Below are 16,536 nucleotides of genomic sequence, written 5' to 3' on the forward strand. Positions count from 1 at the left end.
TATTGCTCTTTAACTAAGCAAGATGCATGGATGAGCAGAATAGAAAATATAATTTTAAATGAATTGTACTTGTTTCTTTCAACCCTTTATTCAAATAAAATGTTCCTTGTATGTAGAAATCTTAACTGAAAACAGAAAATATAAAAACATAAAGAAGACATCTGGTTAAATATTGCTGGATACAAACTTTTGATTAAAGAGTTACATCACATGTGTGAATAAGGTCTAATTCAATGCCTGTATTTATAAAAAAGGAATAGGAAATATGCCTTAGAAATTATACATTTCCCCTCCCCATGGTTAACATTTGAATGTATTCACGTAATATAGAACCTTTAATCTGTTGTACTTACAAAGATGAGGAATTGAAAGCCAAGCACAAACTGAACAGAAACCAATCAGTGAGTAGAAATAATGAGCAAATTCAAACAGATTCCTCCTCACCGGGTCTGACATTTGCTTTGAAGTTCATCAAAGTTATCAGAGGGACCAGGCCATGAAAGCTTCCTCAACTCAGTCATCCTTTCAAACCTTTTAGACATCTAAAAAGAAATCTAGAAATATCAGACCAGACTGCTTTCCATGTTTCTGTTTTTACTTTTAAAAAGTATCTGCATCATTGAAGCTGGTTCACCCACCACCCGTTACATGTTATTATAATTAGAAATGTAAATATAATTTCTTAGGATAGCACACAGTCAGTCGTAGTTTCCGCACTATCCACTAGAGACCGCCATAACCTGTAAAGCAAATTGTTGTCAACAGAATTATTCTGCACTCCTCTGTAAGTGCACAGATATGCAAGCAGTGAGCTAAACACAGATCCAATGTTAAAAACAAGTAGATAACCTAAATATAATTGTTCTTCTTAGAAAATAACAGAAATGTAATCATTGTCATCGACAATGTTGAGTTATGCTCAACATTGGAAGTACAACATCCTATATTATCCGTATGTAAGAGTCCACAGGAATAAGAGTCAAAATGGGAAAATGCACAACAGTAGTCGAATTGTACAATATGAGTTGAGAAAATGGGAAAATGGTTAAATGTATAGGTGTATTTAAGTTGTATACGCTGAACGTAATGAGTGGCTTAAACACAACAAAAGCAACTAATAGAAACTGACAGATAATATTGTAATACGAATTTAAAATGGGTTTGAAAGGTTTGTGTCAGTATTTGCCTGGTCACAGATCCGACAAAATGTCTGACAAAATTATGTAACAACCAAATAAATGTCATTGCTTTTACATTTGGATCCCAAGGCCTAAGGTACATACCATTTAAGAATGACATTAAATTAAGGAAGAGATTAGGTACAGTGGAGGCAATAATTATTCAATCCCCTGCAGATTTTGAAAGTGTACCCACTTACAAAGAAATTAACAGTTTATAATTGTAATGGTAGGTTTATTTTAAGAGTGAGAGTAATAATATTAAAAAGAAAATCCAGAAATTGACATCATATAAATGATGAAAACTGATTTGCATTTAACTGTGGGAAAGTATTTGATCCCCTTGCAGCCAACAAGAATTCTGGCTCCCACAGACCGGTTACATAAGTCCTCTTCCTTTAAGAAAGTACTGCTTATATCAACTTGATACCTGTATAAAAGACACCTGTCCACAGAATCAATCAATCAGATTCCAACCTCTCCACCATGGGCGAGACTAAAGAGCTGTCTAAGGACCTCAGGGACATCATTGTAGACCTGCACAAGGCTGGGATTGGCTACAAGACCAACAGAAAGCAGCTTGGTGAGAAGGAGACAAGTGTTGGTGCGATTATTCAGAAATATAAAAAAGACAAAATGAGCATCAATCGCCCTCGGTCTGGGGCTCCACACAAGATCTCTGATTGATGATCATGAGAAAGGTGAGGCGTCAGCCAATAATTACACGGGAGGAACTTGTTAATGATCTGAAGGCAGCTGGGACCACAGTCACCAAGAAAGCTATTGGTAACACACTACAACAGTTATTAGGTCTGCATACTACCACCTGAAGAATATATCAAGGATTAAAAAACTAATGTCGCAACAGGATTTAGAAAAACTTGTCCATGCTTTTATCTTCAGTAGACTCGACTTCTGCAATAGTGTCTTCACAGGGCTCACTAAAACAATCTATCAGAAAGCTGCAGCTGATTCAGAACGCTGCTGCTCGAGTCCTCACTAACACTAGAAAAGTGGATCACATCAGTCCGGTTCTGAGATCATTACACTGGCTTCCAGTCTGCCAAATAATTGATTTTAAAATACTACTGCTAGTTTTTAAATCTCTAAATGGCTTAGGACTGAGGTATATAGATGACCTCCTCCATCACTATGAAGCATCCAGGAGTCTCAGGTCTTCTGGGTCGGGTCTGCTCTCTGTTCCGAGAATAACCACTAAATATGGAAAAGCAGCTTTTAGTTATTATGCCCCAACAATTTGGAACAAACTGCCTAAATCATGCACGTCCGCCGAAACACTTCCTATTTTTAAATCCCGACTAAAAACGCACCTATTAAAACCTATTATTACGCTGCTTTTAATTGAGCTGCATACTCACACTACAGTATGCCTTTTTAGTCATGTATTCTGTACCTGCTGTGTTTATTTATTTTATTTATTTCATTACCTTTGCTTATTATGCCTGTTTTTAAATGCCTTTTTAATAATGTATTTATGCTGTATTTGTTCTTAAATGTATTTTGCTTTTAATCTGTAAAGCACTTTGAATTGCCACGTGCTGAAAAGTGCTATATAAATTAAATTGCCTTGCCTTGCCTTACACCTGCATAATGGATCAAATCCTGCAGCGACCGCAAGGCCCCCTGCTCAAGAAGAACATGAAAGGCCTATCTGAAATTGGCCAATGAACATCTGAATGATTCAGAGAAGGCTTGGGAGAAGATGATGTGGTCAGATGAGACCAAACTCGAGATCTTTGTGATCAACTTGACACGCTATGTTTGGAGGAAGAGAGATGCTAACTAACCTCCAGAACACCATCCCCACCATCAAACATGGAGGTGGAAACATTATGCTTTGGGGGTGTTTCTCTGCTAAGGGGACAGGACGACTTCCTGCACTGAGGAAATGATGTACGGGGCCATGTACCGTGAAAATCTTGGACTCCTTCCTTCAGCCAGGACACTGAAAATGGGTCATGGAGGGGTCTTCCAGCAGGACAATGACCCTTAACATATGGCCAAGGCAACACAGGAGTGGCTAAAGAAGCACATTTAGGTGATGGAGGGGCCTAGCCAGTCTACGGACCTTAATCCCACAGAAAATCTGTGGAGGGAGCTGAAGCTTCGGGAGGAGTGGACCAAAATCCTTCCTGATATGTGCATGGACCTGGGGACCAACTACAAGAAGCGTCTGACCTCTGTCTGTCCAACAAGGGTTTCTCCACCAAGTACAAGACATGTTTTGCAAAGGGGATCAAATACTTATTTCCCACAGTTAAATGCAAATCAATTGTTATCTTTTATATAATGTACATTTCTGGATTTTCTTTTTGATATTCTCACCCTCACTGTTAAAATAAACCTACCATTAGTTTCTTAAGTGGGCAAACTTACAAAATCTGCAAGGGATCAAATACTTATTTCCTCCACTGTACAGTAGCTCAGTCCGTAGGAACTTGGCTTGGAAGAGTTGCAGGTTCAAGTCCCAGAATTGGAGCGTCCACTGGTACTTTGAGAGGTGCCACGCCTTCTGAGCACTGCCAATGTGCCCTTGAGCAAGGCACCAGACCACCACTCTGCTTAATTGGCTTTGTATAATAGCTGCACTGCTCCTTATACAAAAAGGTATTAGGTGAGGTGTACATGTGTAGAAGTGGAAAATAAACAGGAATTGCTTATCTTTTTGTTTTATTTGTATGTGTAACATTTGCTAGAAAATATATGTTTTATCAAGTAAGATTTATAAAAAGCACCATTTTATCAAGAGTTTACACAACTCTGCAGGAACCTGATTTGTCTACATGATGTATTTGCATGTGTACCACTGCAGAGGTCAGATGAAGTGTAGCACATTTGATTAATGCACATGACCACTGTGTCTGATTGTTGATGGAAAACAAAAGAAGCTTAAGTCTTGTAATGCCAAAGTATAAGGATTACTGATGTCAGTTACAGTAATGATGGAACGAGTGGTTGGCAATAATACCATACATGCAGCATATAACGAACATAGAATTAATTAAATGGAGAGATCAGAGGTGGATTGGATGTTTTTGCTAAGAAGAAGGTGGCAAGGGAAATGAATTGATAGCAGTTTTACATGCTGTCTGACACTTTGAATTATAGATGATATAAATGCCATGTACAATGAATAAATAGAGAGAAAGTCACATTTTTCACTTCATATTAAAATTTCCCTCTGCATTTTTCACAAGCTTTTTCACACGTTTCAGCATATTTGATATAATTAATGATATTCTGCTTTACATCCTTGAGTCCTAAGTCCTTTGCAAAACCTCTGATCTGATCCCTGTGTAACAACATACCTTTCAACCAGATAAGGTATTAGTGTGGCAAGGGGATTGTGTAACGCTCATGTTATAGTGAACATTACATTCAGCAGACCTTCTCATATCATCTGGGATCTTGTGCATAACACAAGCCCTGGTGAGCGCAGCAGCTTGCATTAAGTCAGCAACTCTATGCAATAAGCCATACACATTGAAATGAGCCGCCTTCGTATATTGTTGATTCACCATCTCTGGCATATGTTCCCAAAGGAAATTCATTATTTTAAAGCGGAAGAAATCCAAATGTTTGCTCCTTTTATACAAGAATGGAACAAAATGGTGTGTCACAGACAACACCTGTCTGAACCCCTATATCTGTGTTCATCAGTTTCTACTTAAATGCATTTGACCAACAAGTGGCTGTGTGCCGTGTTCCCATTTAACATTGAATGGGTACATTGCAGATAATAAGGCCGGACCTCATCCGAAACTCAGTCGAGGGAGGGAGGGGTCGCCTGAGTGGATTTTGATTATGCGTAGGTCGAAACAATATTTTGAGGGTTCAGAGAATAACAGCTCCCAAAACACGAGTCAATAAATGATGCTTCTAGGTTAAAAGGTTAAAAGAAAACAATATACTGCTTTTAGAAAGAGATTCATGAACTATAGGTGATACGTCTGTAACTCAATTGAGCCCCCAAAAGGTTGAAAATCTCACCTATAAGATTTACCCCACACAGTGAAAAACACCCATCATTGGTCAAAACTGTATTCAGTTCAGCAATAAGCACCGGTAGGCTTTTTGCTTTGTTGAGTGAACATGTCCTATTAAAACCAAAGCCATGCAAAAAAAAGAAAAATAGAATGGAAACACACACACGCACACACACATAGACATAGACACCAAACACACTCTGCACACATAAGAGGGCACCCATTTTTGAGGCATGGCAGATGTGGCCATTGGCTGATAGTTAATCCAGAACGCTGGGTTAAATACAAGCAGGATTTAGACATAACCATGACACTAACATCTGTCAGGGTCCTGCTGCAAGCTCCCAAACCCAGACGGGACACAAGCGGAATATTATTGTCTTTCTGTTTGGATAAAAGAGGAGGGAGACGCTGTCAGTAGATTCAGAACCTGAGGTAAGTGTACGTGGAATTAATCAATGGACTTTTGGATGTTTCATGGCCTAGAAAAACAGACGCTCGATTCATTGCAGGTTATGTAACATGTTTTTCCACAGCCTCGATGCTAGACGCTTGTGATGTGGCGCATCCACGAATGATGTGCCTGTCTTATACATGAACACAAGGCTGGATATGATATTGAATATGGAGGGCTGTTTGCATCTTCACAAGTCGGTTTATTTGTTTTTTTGACAAAGTAAGATCAAATAGGGTTCATATTTAGGAAATAATTTTTACCCAGTCTGAAAACAGAACAGTATACTGATGTAATAATAAATACTTGTTGCTCTTATACATCACTACATTGCTTATTTTTTGTAGAAAATCACATTTTATGCTGACAAGGCATATTGAGTGATAAAGTTACTTTTAATTTCCTTTTCTTTTTGTCAAACTGGAAGACATTAAGGCCTATGGCTAATCACAACCCTTGTGTTAAAGCTTATCAGTCGACACGCGCTTGATTATAGTCTCATTTTATCTACATCTGATAACAAGATTAAACACTTTAGTGATTAGCAGCACTGAGAACACATAAATCAGAATTTGAACTGCAGGAAGTATCCTATAGCTTGAAGGTTGTGCTGTTATGCACTATGCAAATCTTCTATAAACCTTTAGTTAAAAAAAACATCTAGGGTAACACATACCAAAAGTATTTATCAAAGAAATATAATCTCTGTCTGCAGCATGCAAAACATTAATGCTGTGTTGTCTCACTATAAAAAGTTACCTTGTGACAGGATTAGGAACGCCAGCTGTCATTATTATGTTAGATTTATCTATGAAATTACATTTCAAAGATGTCCGATAGAATGATGGTAGCAAGGCCAATGAAGAAGATAGTGTAAATCAATTAACACATTTCACTTACATCAGTACAAAATAATGTTACACTTTATGCATAATGTATATTATCTATTTAATATGTTGCATCTTAATTGCAAAGACAGTACAGTTAATGCATTCAATAAAATGGCTGATGTATTATTTAGTAAATACATTTTAACAGCATGTTTATTATTAACAGAGGTGGGACCAAGTCATTGTTTTGCAAGTCCGAGTCAAGTCTCAAGTCTTTGCGCTCAAGTCCGAGTCAAGTCTCAAGTCTTTGCGCTCAAGTCCGAGTCAAGTCTCAAGTCTTTGCGCTCAAGTCCGAGTCAAGTCTCAAGTCTTTGCGCTCAAGTCCGAGTCAAGTCTCAAGTCTTTGCGCTCAAGTCCAAGTCAAGTCTCAAGTTAGGTTGGGCAAGTTCAAGTCAAGTCCAAGTCCTAAACTTTGACAAAACGAGTCTTAAACAAGTCATTATGTGTTTTTCACCAAATGTAATGACATCGATCAACAGAATAATTCTTAATAATCAAACTGCTCTTTATTAGTCATAATAATGTAATAATCCATTTTCTCTCTGCTGGTAAAGTAACGTGTTTTTTTCTAATTTAAGAGGGATCAGTAAGGTAAGGCTACCGTGACGGTTTGATTCAGAAGGAGTTTAATGTATAAGATCCCTGATGTTGAGGTAACCAGAATGTTTATTTCCACTGTGTACAACATGTTGTAAGGGACCCACAATCTATCTGTATGCAAGGGATAATGTGCAGTGCGGCTATGGGGAAAAGAACACCTGCATCTAGATCCCTCTGCAGGTGGTACTTTAACCATATTTTGATGCTAATACTTTTCTACTTTTACTTGTAACATTTTGAATGCAGGACTTTTTATTGAAGGAAAATGTATATGAAAGAAGAAATACGTCCCATAATCACTTACAAAGTAAATGTATTCATGTTCAACATAAGAACAATGACTGAACATAACAGCATAACAGAACTGTGTTAGCGTGTTAGACAAAACGTGTGTATGTGTGCGTGTGTGTTAGGGCTGTGCAATTAATCATATTTTAATCGCAATTACGATTTTGGCCTGCCACAATTACGAAAACAACATAATCGAAAAAAACGATTATTTTGCTTTGCTAGGTTGTGACAGTGCACTACAACATATTTGATCTAATTAATTTTTTAGTAATGTATCATTTATTTAATAGTTTGTATTGGTTTTTCAGTTGAATTATACGTTCAGGGTAATCAACAGTTAAAAAGATACTGTTCAAATTATTATTTGTTTTAAAGTTCAATAAATGGATGTTTTCAAAGTCAATGAATAATCGTATTTAATAATCATGATATTAATTATTGACCAACATAATCTTGATTATTGATCGATTAATCGAGCAGCCCTAGTGTGTGTGTGTGTGTGTGGTGTGTGTGTGTGTGTGTATGTGTGTGTGTGTGTGTGTGTGTGTGTGTGTGTGTGTGTGTGTGTGTGTGTGTGTGTGTGTGTGTGTGTGTGTGTGTGTGTGTGTGTGTGTGTGTGTGTGTGTTGTGTGTGTGTGTGTGTGTGTGTGTGTGTGTGTGTGTGTGTGTGTGTGTGTGTGTGTGTGTGTGTGTGTCTGAGAGAGAGTGACAAGAGCTATATCCAGAGCTCTGCTGCCTTGGCTACACTATTTCATCGTTGCTGTTGTATGATTGGTGTTTAGCTACGGTATTTAGCGTCTACAGCACCTCCACTTTTAGGGTTGACGTTGACCCAAACTTCGCCCGGAGGTCCCCCGGTGTTGTTGCGGGAGCTGCTGCACTAGCTAACACTCCACTAGCTAACGCTACATTAGCAAAACAAATGTTAATTTATTTTTGCAAAAGGTGCAGCGGGCTTCAAACACGTTCCCCTCCACTGGTTTCAACCAAACACTAAATTAGATGTTTCCAACCAAATACGGTTGAATTTACACTTCCCCATATTAATTTGTAAGTAGATTCGAAGATTGGCTACATGAGCTGAAGCTTGGTTGCTAGGTTACTAGCTGGGTGTTCTCGAATAAGGGGCAGGGAGAAACAAAGTTAGTGATTACTGGTTCCATGTTGATTTAATTCAATACAAATTGTTGGGGGGAACTGAAAGGCTCTTACCGTACTGGTTACTTTGCAGCCCGGACATTTCCCCCAAAACACATTTAGACGCTATCGCAACACAGAAGTACCTTTCAAATCCGATAATTTTTAAGACCTTCTAAATCATATTTAAGACCTTTTTAAGGCCTTAAATTCAGATTATCACATTTAAGGTTTTTTTAAGACTTGTTAAGACCCCGCGGGAACCCCGATTGTAACTTTTTTAATTGTCTGAACTTCTCCCACCTCTGGCAATAAATCCTGAGTGGTTACCAAAAAAAAACCCTGCTCTGAAGGTTATTTTCATTTTACAAATCCTGCACTCAGCTTTGCTTTCTCCAATATCATTGAAAAGCAGCCAGATGCTGCTTCTTTTTTCGGTTTTCGCTCATTTCTTGACTTTTTCCGACGCGCTTGCATTTAAATCCGGCTCCCCGTCTCCCCCGTCGCTCTGTGCAGCTGGCCTGTACCACTACACATGCTGTGCCCCCCACCCTTCTTTCCCATAATGGTATTATCCTAGTGTGTCCTCGCATATGATTGGCCGCATGGTGGCCCAGCTCAATAAAGACCCGCCCCTGCCTGCAAGGATTCTCAGCAAGAGTATGAGCGGCTGAAGATTCTGCTTTCCCCGACGGGAGTCTGCTCTTCTAACGGCAGCTCGCGATCGGCGTGTTGGAGACCTCTGAATTAAAGTATCAAGTCAGAAGGCTCAAGTCCAAGTCAAGTCCCGAGTCATTGGTGTTCAAGTCCAAGTCGAGTCGCAAGTGTTTTGTGATGTTGTCAAGTCGAGTCTCAAGTCATCAAATTTGTGACTCGAGTCTGACTCGAGTCCAAGTCATGTGACTCGAGTCTTCACCTCTGATTATTAATGACATCATGGATCTCTACTGTACATAGACACTTGTGATGTGCTGATGTCAGCCATTAAGTGACAGCAGTGCGGTGCATATAGTCTAAGCTGCATCCTCACTGAGCTGCTGGCATGCCTGTACAGTATAGACCCTTCATCTGTTTCCAAGAATCTCACCTTTTTTCAAAAGCTATGGTCTTTCAGGCTGGGCAAACTAATAATTTGTATGACTCATGACCTGCAAACTCTTGGACTATACATTAACTTAATTAATGTCTCACGCTGCGATACATCATAGAAATGCATCTTCACTTCCAAAAACGAATGGCATTACTGTAAAGGAGCCTGATCAGCACTTCAGAAGCTGCTTTCAGAGAATCGGCTCATAAGCGCTGGCACACGATGCGGGCTGAAAAAGTACCAGCATGCCAGGTCATATTTCAGCTCAGTTCTGAATATTTGATGTTGTTTTAATTGGTTGGGAGGACTTGAAATGTAGGGCACACTACAGCTTTTTCTCAATGTGTGTCTTTGCAGTAGAATTATAAGTACAGATGAATTATCCATAATGTGAACTACTCCTACGCATTTGGTATACAGGTGTGAATACCATAATTACCGTCAGCAAGATAATTGTGAATGCTGCCTTACACAATGGTTCATTCATCAACAGCTGAAGTTCTTAGAAACGTGTTATTCTGAGTCCTTGAATGAGCAGGCCTTCATGAGAGAAAGAAATTATGACGGTAGATTTTTTTCTGATGTCAATGAAAACAATGGTGAAGTATGGAATTCACTCCACATTTAGACATGGTGAGTTTGTCAAAGGCAGCAGAAGCAACTTCATGTGGTAGAAAAGGGCTTTACATTTAAAGGAAAAGCAGTAGAGGCCTTGGAAAATGATTAAAATGACTCAGAGACTCCTTCGAATGTATTAACATAACTGCAAAGTTTATACAATGAGATAGTTAAACTTAGCTTGCATGCAGTGTAAAGCTTGAACAAGGTTTTCAATAAAAGTTCTGTTTGCTGACATTTTTTGAATACTCTAATGTTTTAAGGTGCTGTAAGGGCAGACAGGCAGAAAGAGAGCTATGAAAACATGCTGTGATAGATCGTTTTAGCCTGAAGACACAATTCATTCTCTACATGTAAAAATACATCAACAAGCTAATCTATAGTGGTGTGCTGCTTGTCAAAGTTATTTATAGTTGCTGACACTTTATAATTAATGGAATTGTATGAATCAGGTACTAAAAAAATATGGACTTTTACTTCATTGTAGTCTGAGTGTAAAAAATGCAAGACTGGGGAACAACAAATATGCATTTTAGAGGAAACAAGAAAAAACTATCCCGTTACCTTTTGAAAAAAAGAAAGAAAGAAATTGAAGCTTAGGAAGATTTATGTTAACAAGTGTGTTCTAATTTTTTTATTAAGATTAAAACCAGCCACACATAATCAATGTCTCCTCATAACAAAGTTGGTATGATGTTTTAAAAAAGTTACGTTGGTTTTTCCTCTGCATCTTTAGCTACACGTGTCAGCTTCTGCCACAGGCTAACAATATGTTTAACTGAAGTTGGTACATGGTTAGGTTAAGGAAAATATGTTGGACTATCTATTATTTGTAGACTACATTATGTTTCTATTAACCTGACATTTCAAGGTAACTAAAGTAATCAAATATATGTAGTGGAGTAAACATATTGTGCCCTTTAGTGGAGTAGAAGTATGAAGTAGCAGGAAAGGAAAATAATAAAATGATGTAAACGTACCTCTAAATTGTATTTAATTACATTACTTGAGTAAATGTACTTTCCAACACTGCATATTCTTACTGTCTTTTGTAGCATAAAAGTAATATTAATTTTAGAGATAAGTATTACAAAGCTTGGTACCCCAATACAGTGTTTGGTTGTTTTGAGTTCACAATGAGTCATGCAATGTTCTCAGTGATGTAGTCATCTTATTATCAAAGCAGTGCTCCAGCAATATGAAAAGTGCCACAAAATGATCCTGTTCCTGTCAGCTCCTACTGCTGTCCCGTTTGATATCTGTGGATCCTCTGAGAGCAGCAGCACAGACTGCCAGGGCAGGGAGGGTTTCTTTACAAATGTATTCCAGTACAATTACTCGTTACCTATAAATATTTAGCTTGAGTTTATTACGGAAGACAACGGAACAATGTGACCTAAGAAAAGAAGAACTGAAGATATTAAGTATCAGAATTGTGTCTTCTATTCAGAGATTTTATTTATAGGAAAACTTACCTTTCAGTAAGCATATTCAGGCAGTAGCCATACACCAACAATGAAGCATATTATGAGCACATAGAACAGTTTAAAAAGCAGAAATCAAATCTGAGCTGACAGAAAATGCTCTGTTTTGGTTTTATAAATACTGTTCAATTCACACATATTATATTATGAACATATAGGTTACCCTACTGAATAAAACAAATAGCAAATGAACCAAAGAAAGTAAAAACCATAAAGCAAACTCAGGCAGTAGGCGCATTGATTCACTCTTAAAGTATTAGCCTATACAGAACAGTAAAGAAACAAGAAATAAAATCTGCTCGTTTTACAGTTTTAATATCCTCAATTTTAGGAAAGGTAACAGTAATCTGATTACGTATTTTGCTCAAGTAACTGTACGGGAATACAGTAACCTGTGTGTCCAGATTACGTAATCCCATTACATGTTATCCGTTGCACAACATTTTATGACACTAACTGCTGTTTTAGAGTCTCGAACCGCGGCTAAGAATGCAAATTCTGCAAATCACTATAGCAAGCTATAACCCTCTTTTTTTATGTTAACAGTTTGTGCAGCAAAACCATGGGTAAGGCGGGGAGTAAAGTCCTGAGAGAGACCTCAGAGGACGGGGTTCCAGACCAGGTAAAAGCACACACACACACACACACACACACACACACACACACACACACACACACACACACACACACACACACACACACACACAAGCCACAGTCAAACCCACACAGACACACACACACACACACACACACACACACACACACACACACACACACACAAGCCACAGTCAAACCCACACAGACACACACAAGCAGGATGTACAATGTGTGTCTGTGTGGATTTGATGAGTGTGTGTGGGTGTGTGCCAGCTGAAATGCTCTCTATCACTGATTATGCAATCAGGATCAGCCGCAGATTGCATTCACACTTGATTTTCCCACATCGCAACATGATATCCATAATCATCAAAATACATTCCCGAGCTTTGGAGGGACCATTAATATCTTGTGATTAAGCAAAGTGAAAGAACGATCAGGATGTACCTTTTGATGGATATAAATGCTATCTATTGCCGAGATGTTCTAGAGAGGGTTTAATTTACTATATTTAAGCTTCCCACTAGAAGTAAATAGAGATACAAATATTATATTCAATAAGTTTAATATCATTTTAAACCCTGATAGTCATGGCGTAATTCAATTGAAAGAACATTTATGGATTAAATCACCAGATTCCCTCCTGCTCTGTCTTTTTGTGGCGAAACTACATATTTATTTTAATCTTATATCCACAAAACAGGATTTAGTCAAGTGAATTCAATGAATTAAGTTAAATTCACCTCACTTCAATATATATCCTTTTAAAGTGTTCCTGCTCATGTAGTTCATTCACCTTAAGCCTTTCCACTTATTTTCTCACCTTAAATCTGAAGGCTGTCATGCCATGTGATTTCACCATTGGCTGCCACTAATTTACACTGACATTATATGACTTACATGAATAGGTAGTCAAAGAATATTTGCAGCTCTGAGGACCACAAACACAGTGTTTATGTTCCGTCAACTCTTCCTTTTTGCATAGTAAAATACCTTTCTCGCATTTTCTAAAGTAAACACATTGTTTGCTAGTGAGCAGAATACTGTTCTTGCTCTGCCTGTGTTTCTAAATGTAAAATGTCACCAAACCACACGCTCTTGGACTCTCTTGTCTTTTTGTGCACTCTGGGCAGCAGTGGCCAAATAAGTTGTTGACAGCACTACAACACATCCTCTGTCATTTTCTAAATCACCATCAACATCACAAAGTGTCATTCTCTCTCCCAGTTGATCCAAATTTGCTGCACCCAAGTGACCTCGTTGAGTTTTCAGCTCATTCAGATGCTAAAAGCCGCCGTGTCACCCCATTTGGACCTGTGTTGACTGAGTGGGTGCCATCTTTGTCGGCTTGTGTGCCTCGGTGGCCGGCTCCACAAGGCTAAGGCTGGACTGAAGTGAATTGATTCACAGGGATTAGGGATTAAGACTTCCCCCCGCCGCTTTGGTTGAGTAAATCTGGGGATTATGATGTCAACAGCCTGTGGCTGCAGCAGAGGAAATTGAATTGTGAGGAACGGGAGTGCCGATGGCCCAGGATTACAGCACAGTCAGTGAGAAATCAGAGATGGGAGTTCATGTCTGTGCCTTTCTCCTGCTCAGGAAAACGTCTGTGGGACACCCTTTACTGCCTTTGGGAAGTGCGACACACTTACATGGTAGAATTTACTATGAGTAGATGTTGAGGATGGTAATTGTGTGATAAAGAAGATCTCTGTGTCCCTGGTATTCCAGTACTTCCTGCTCTGGCCTTTGAAGCATCAGGTGGTAAGTACCGCTAAATGCTACAGGGATCACTTGTTCAAAGGGAACTAGGCGATAAGGATCTAATGACTTTTACAACTAAACTAACTCATAGCATGGAGGAGAATTTAGGGAACATTTATCGTGTATAATCTGCATTTGTTCTTCTAACATTCTCTCATGTGTTGATGTGTGTTTCTGTTCCCGTCTCTCTGCATTCCAGCCTCCCCCTCCCCCTCCTGCTGACCCTGACCCTGTCCCTGTCCCTGCTCCTGCTTCTGTTAAATTTGAAGGACTCACTAAAACAAACAAGATGAAGGTGAAATGGAGCGATCTGGGTTTGGCCTTCTTCATCGTGCTGTCCCTGGTGATGACAGGGTGCTTCTTCTGGCAATATCAGATGCCAAAACTTCTGCCAGGTGAGGCACTGTAGTTAGTAACAGGATGTGTGAGAGGAATTTCTTAAAGCTGAGAAATCGTTATCTTAACTCATCTTTAAACATCAAATGATCTTTTGAGGTGCTGCATTAGTCTGAAAAAGCAAAATATCATTTTAAATTAGTTTCCATTTCAATGATTTCTTATTCTGGTAGAAGAAAGTCTGTGAAACATTGAACATGGCGCTCAATATCCTGATTATGACATTTAACGCTAAATCGTAGTTTGCAGCTTTGCTAATTCTTAACTAATCTGGCAACAACCTACAACCTTAGTTAGTTGATTGAAAATCAACAGATTATTCTCTCATAATTATGGAGATACACACTTTGTAATTAGGACATTAAGCAATCTCCTATATTATATTCTCGCACAGTTGAAAGTGTGAAGAATTGCAGAGGCATTGTCAAATTAAAACACACAGAAAGTTGATCATTTCTCAGACTGCATGGGTTTTGTTTTAAAGAGGCCCTATATGCTTTTGGGTTTTTACCCTTTCCTGTAGTGTCTTCACGCCAGAGGGAGTTTGTAAGACACACTTCTATTTGCTAGCGCTCCATAACATTGAATGTGATAAGGGCTAAGGGGCGGTACATCTCAAAGTGGTTGACCAATCACAACAGAGCCGACTAGCTAACCAATCAGAGCCGACTGGGCTCTGGTTTCAGACAGAGGGTGAAAAGAGGTGCTGCAGCACAGGCAGTATGAGAACATATGAATACCTTTTTGAACATTAAAGCTTGTCAAATACAAAAATACATCTATGAACCTAAAAGTTAGCAAAATATGTCCTCTTTAAAATGTAGGTTTAAATTATATTTAAAAGGTTTTGATTGTAGTCCCTTTAATCCATAATCAGTCCAACACAGCACCAGAATGTCACGTAGTGGTGCTTTAGTTCATTAGTTTGTTTTAATTATGTTAAAACTTAATTAAAACGCCTGGTCAGACTCTTTAATACAATTAATTCAGAGAAAAAACACTTCTCTAAAGTACAGTCCAGTTTTATAATCTCCATGACTGTGTATGATTAGTAAGGTAACATGAGGTTATGATTTTCTGATGTACCGCCGAGGGATCTTTTTTATTCTAAATAACAGTTTCACATGTGCTTTAGAATGAGAATGCAAATGGTGGCCTTAAGCAACAATGAAACATATTTAAATATTATACATTCATCCAGAATTCACTCTGGGATCTGGCAGCATCTTTTGAAATCCGCAGGTTGTATACAATCAATCCTGTCAAATTGTATGGTGAAAGATCAACGGGGTTCATCAGGAGGCAGGGAGAATAATTAACTCACCCACTAGCCAGCCAAAGCCTAGTGCATGTGTCGGCCTTTGTTCAGCTGATACATTATTATATCAAATGTCAAGTGGGAAATACAAAAGCCTGTCCCGCTGTTATCCATTCGCTCTTTCTCCCTATTCATTTTCTCATTTCCCACCCACCGCCTAGATGAAGGGAGGGGTCGCAATGCAGAGTCAGAGATGATGTGTCCTCGCTTCCCCGAGCCTCTCCAGCTGTTGCATCCTATCCCTAGCCTGAAGGAGGCTCTGGAAAAGGTGAGAGGAGTTGTTCGTCATGCTCAGAACTATAACTGACAGACATTTAATTTTTTTTTTTTTTTTCATTTCATAACAACACAGTTTCCCGATTTTGGATCAACAAAATATACATCTTATTATCTTATACTAACAGAACTACGCCTATATTGCGTACAGCGCCCATAAACTATGGCACCCCCCCCCCCCCAACTTCAAATTGAACTGCCCCAGCCCCAGTAAAGACCAGAGGTTTGTGTGAAATTGTTCTTTTTTGAAATAATGGTTTTAGTGTGCAATTATAGGGTTTTAATTTTGTATTTGTGTTCATTTAAACTAAATCAAACTCCCAAAAAAACGTACACAGCTTCTGTGTGCTTTTATTAACATTGGAATTTACATTGTAAGCGGCCGTGGGGGGGAGAGCTTTAGAGAGCTCTCTCCTCAAAGACTGAGAGGCTCTGA

At 38.8% G+C, this 16,536-nt stretch overlaps 1 protein-coding gene across 1 annotated transcript in view; it reads left to right on the top strand.

Moving 5' to 3' along the window:
* The first annotated feature begins 14,049 nt into the window (after positions 1-14,049).
* The window catches only part of lactbl1b (lactamase, beta-like 1b), a 41,580-nt gene continuing 39,093 nt past the window's right edge, over positions 14,050-16,536 (top strand). The window contains 3 exon segments of the mRNA XM_034205663.1: positions 14,050-14,110; positions 14,310-14,505; positions 15,986-16,092. Of these exon segments, the coding sequence (XP_034061554.1) occupies positions 14,400-14,505; positions 15,986-16,092 (213 nt within the window). The 5' untranslated portion in view covers positions 14,050-14,110; positions 14,310-14,399.

The sequence above is a fragment of the Gymnodraco acuticeps genome, unplaced genomic scaffold (genome assembly GCF_902827175.1).
Source record: "Gymnodraco acuticeps unplaced genomic scaffold, fGymAcu1.1, whole genome shotgun sequence".
In the NCBI taxonomy this organism is placed as follows: domain Eukaryota; kingdom Metazoa; phylum Chordata; class Actinopteri; order Perciformes; family Bathydraconidae; genus Gymnodraco; species Gymnodraco acuticeps.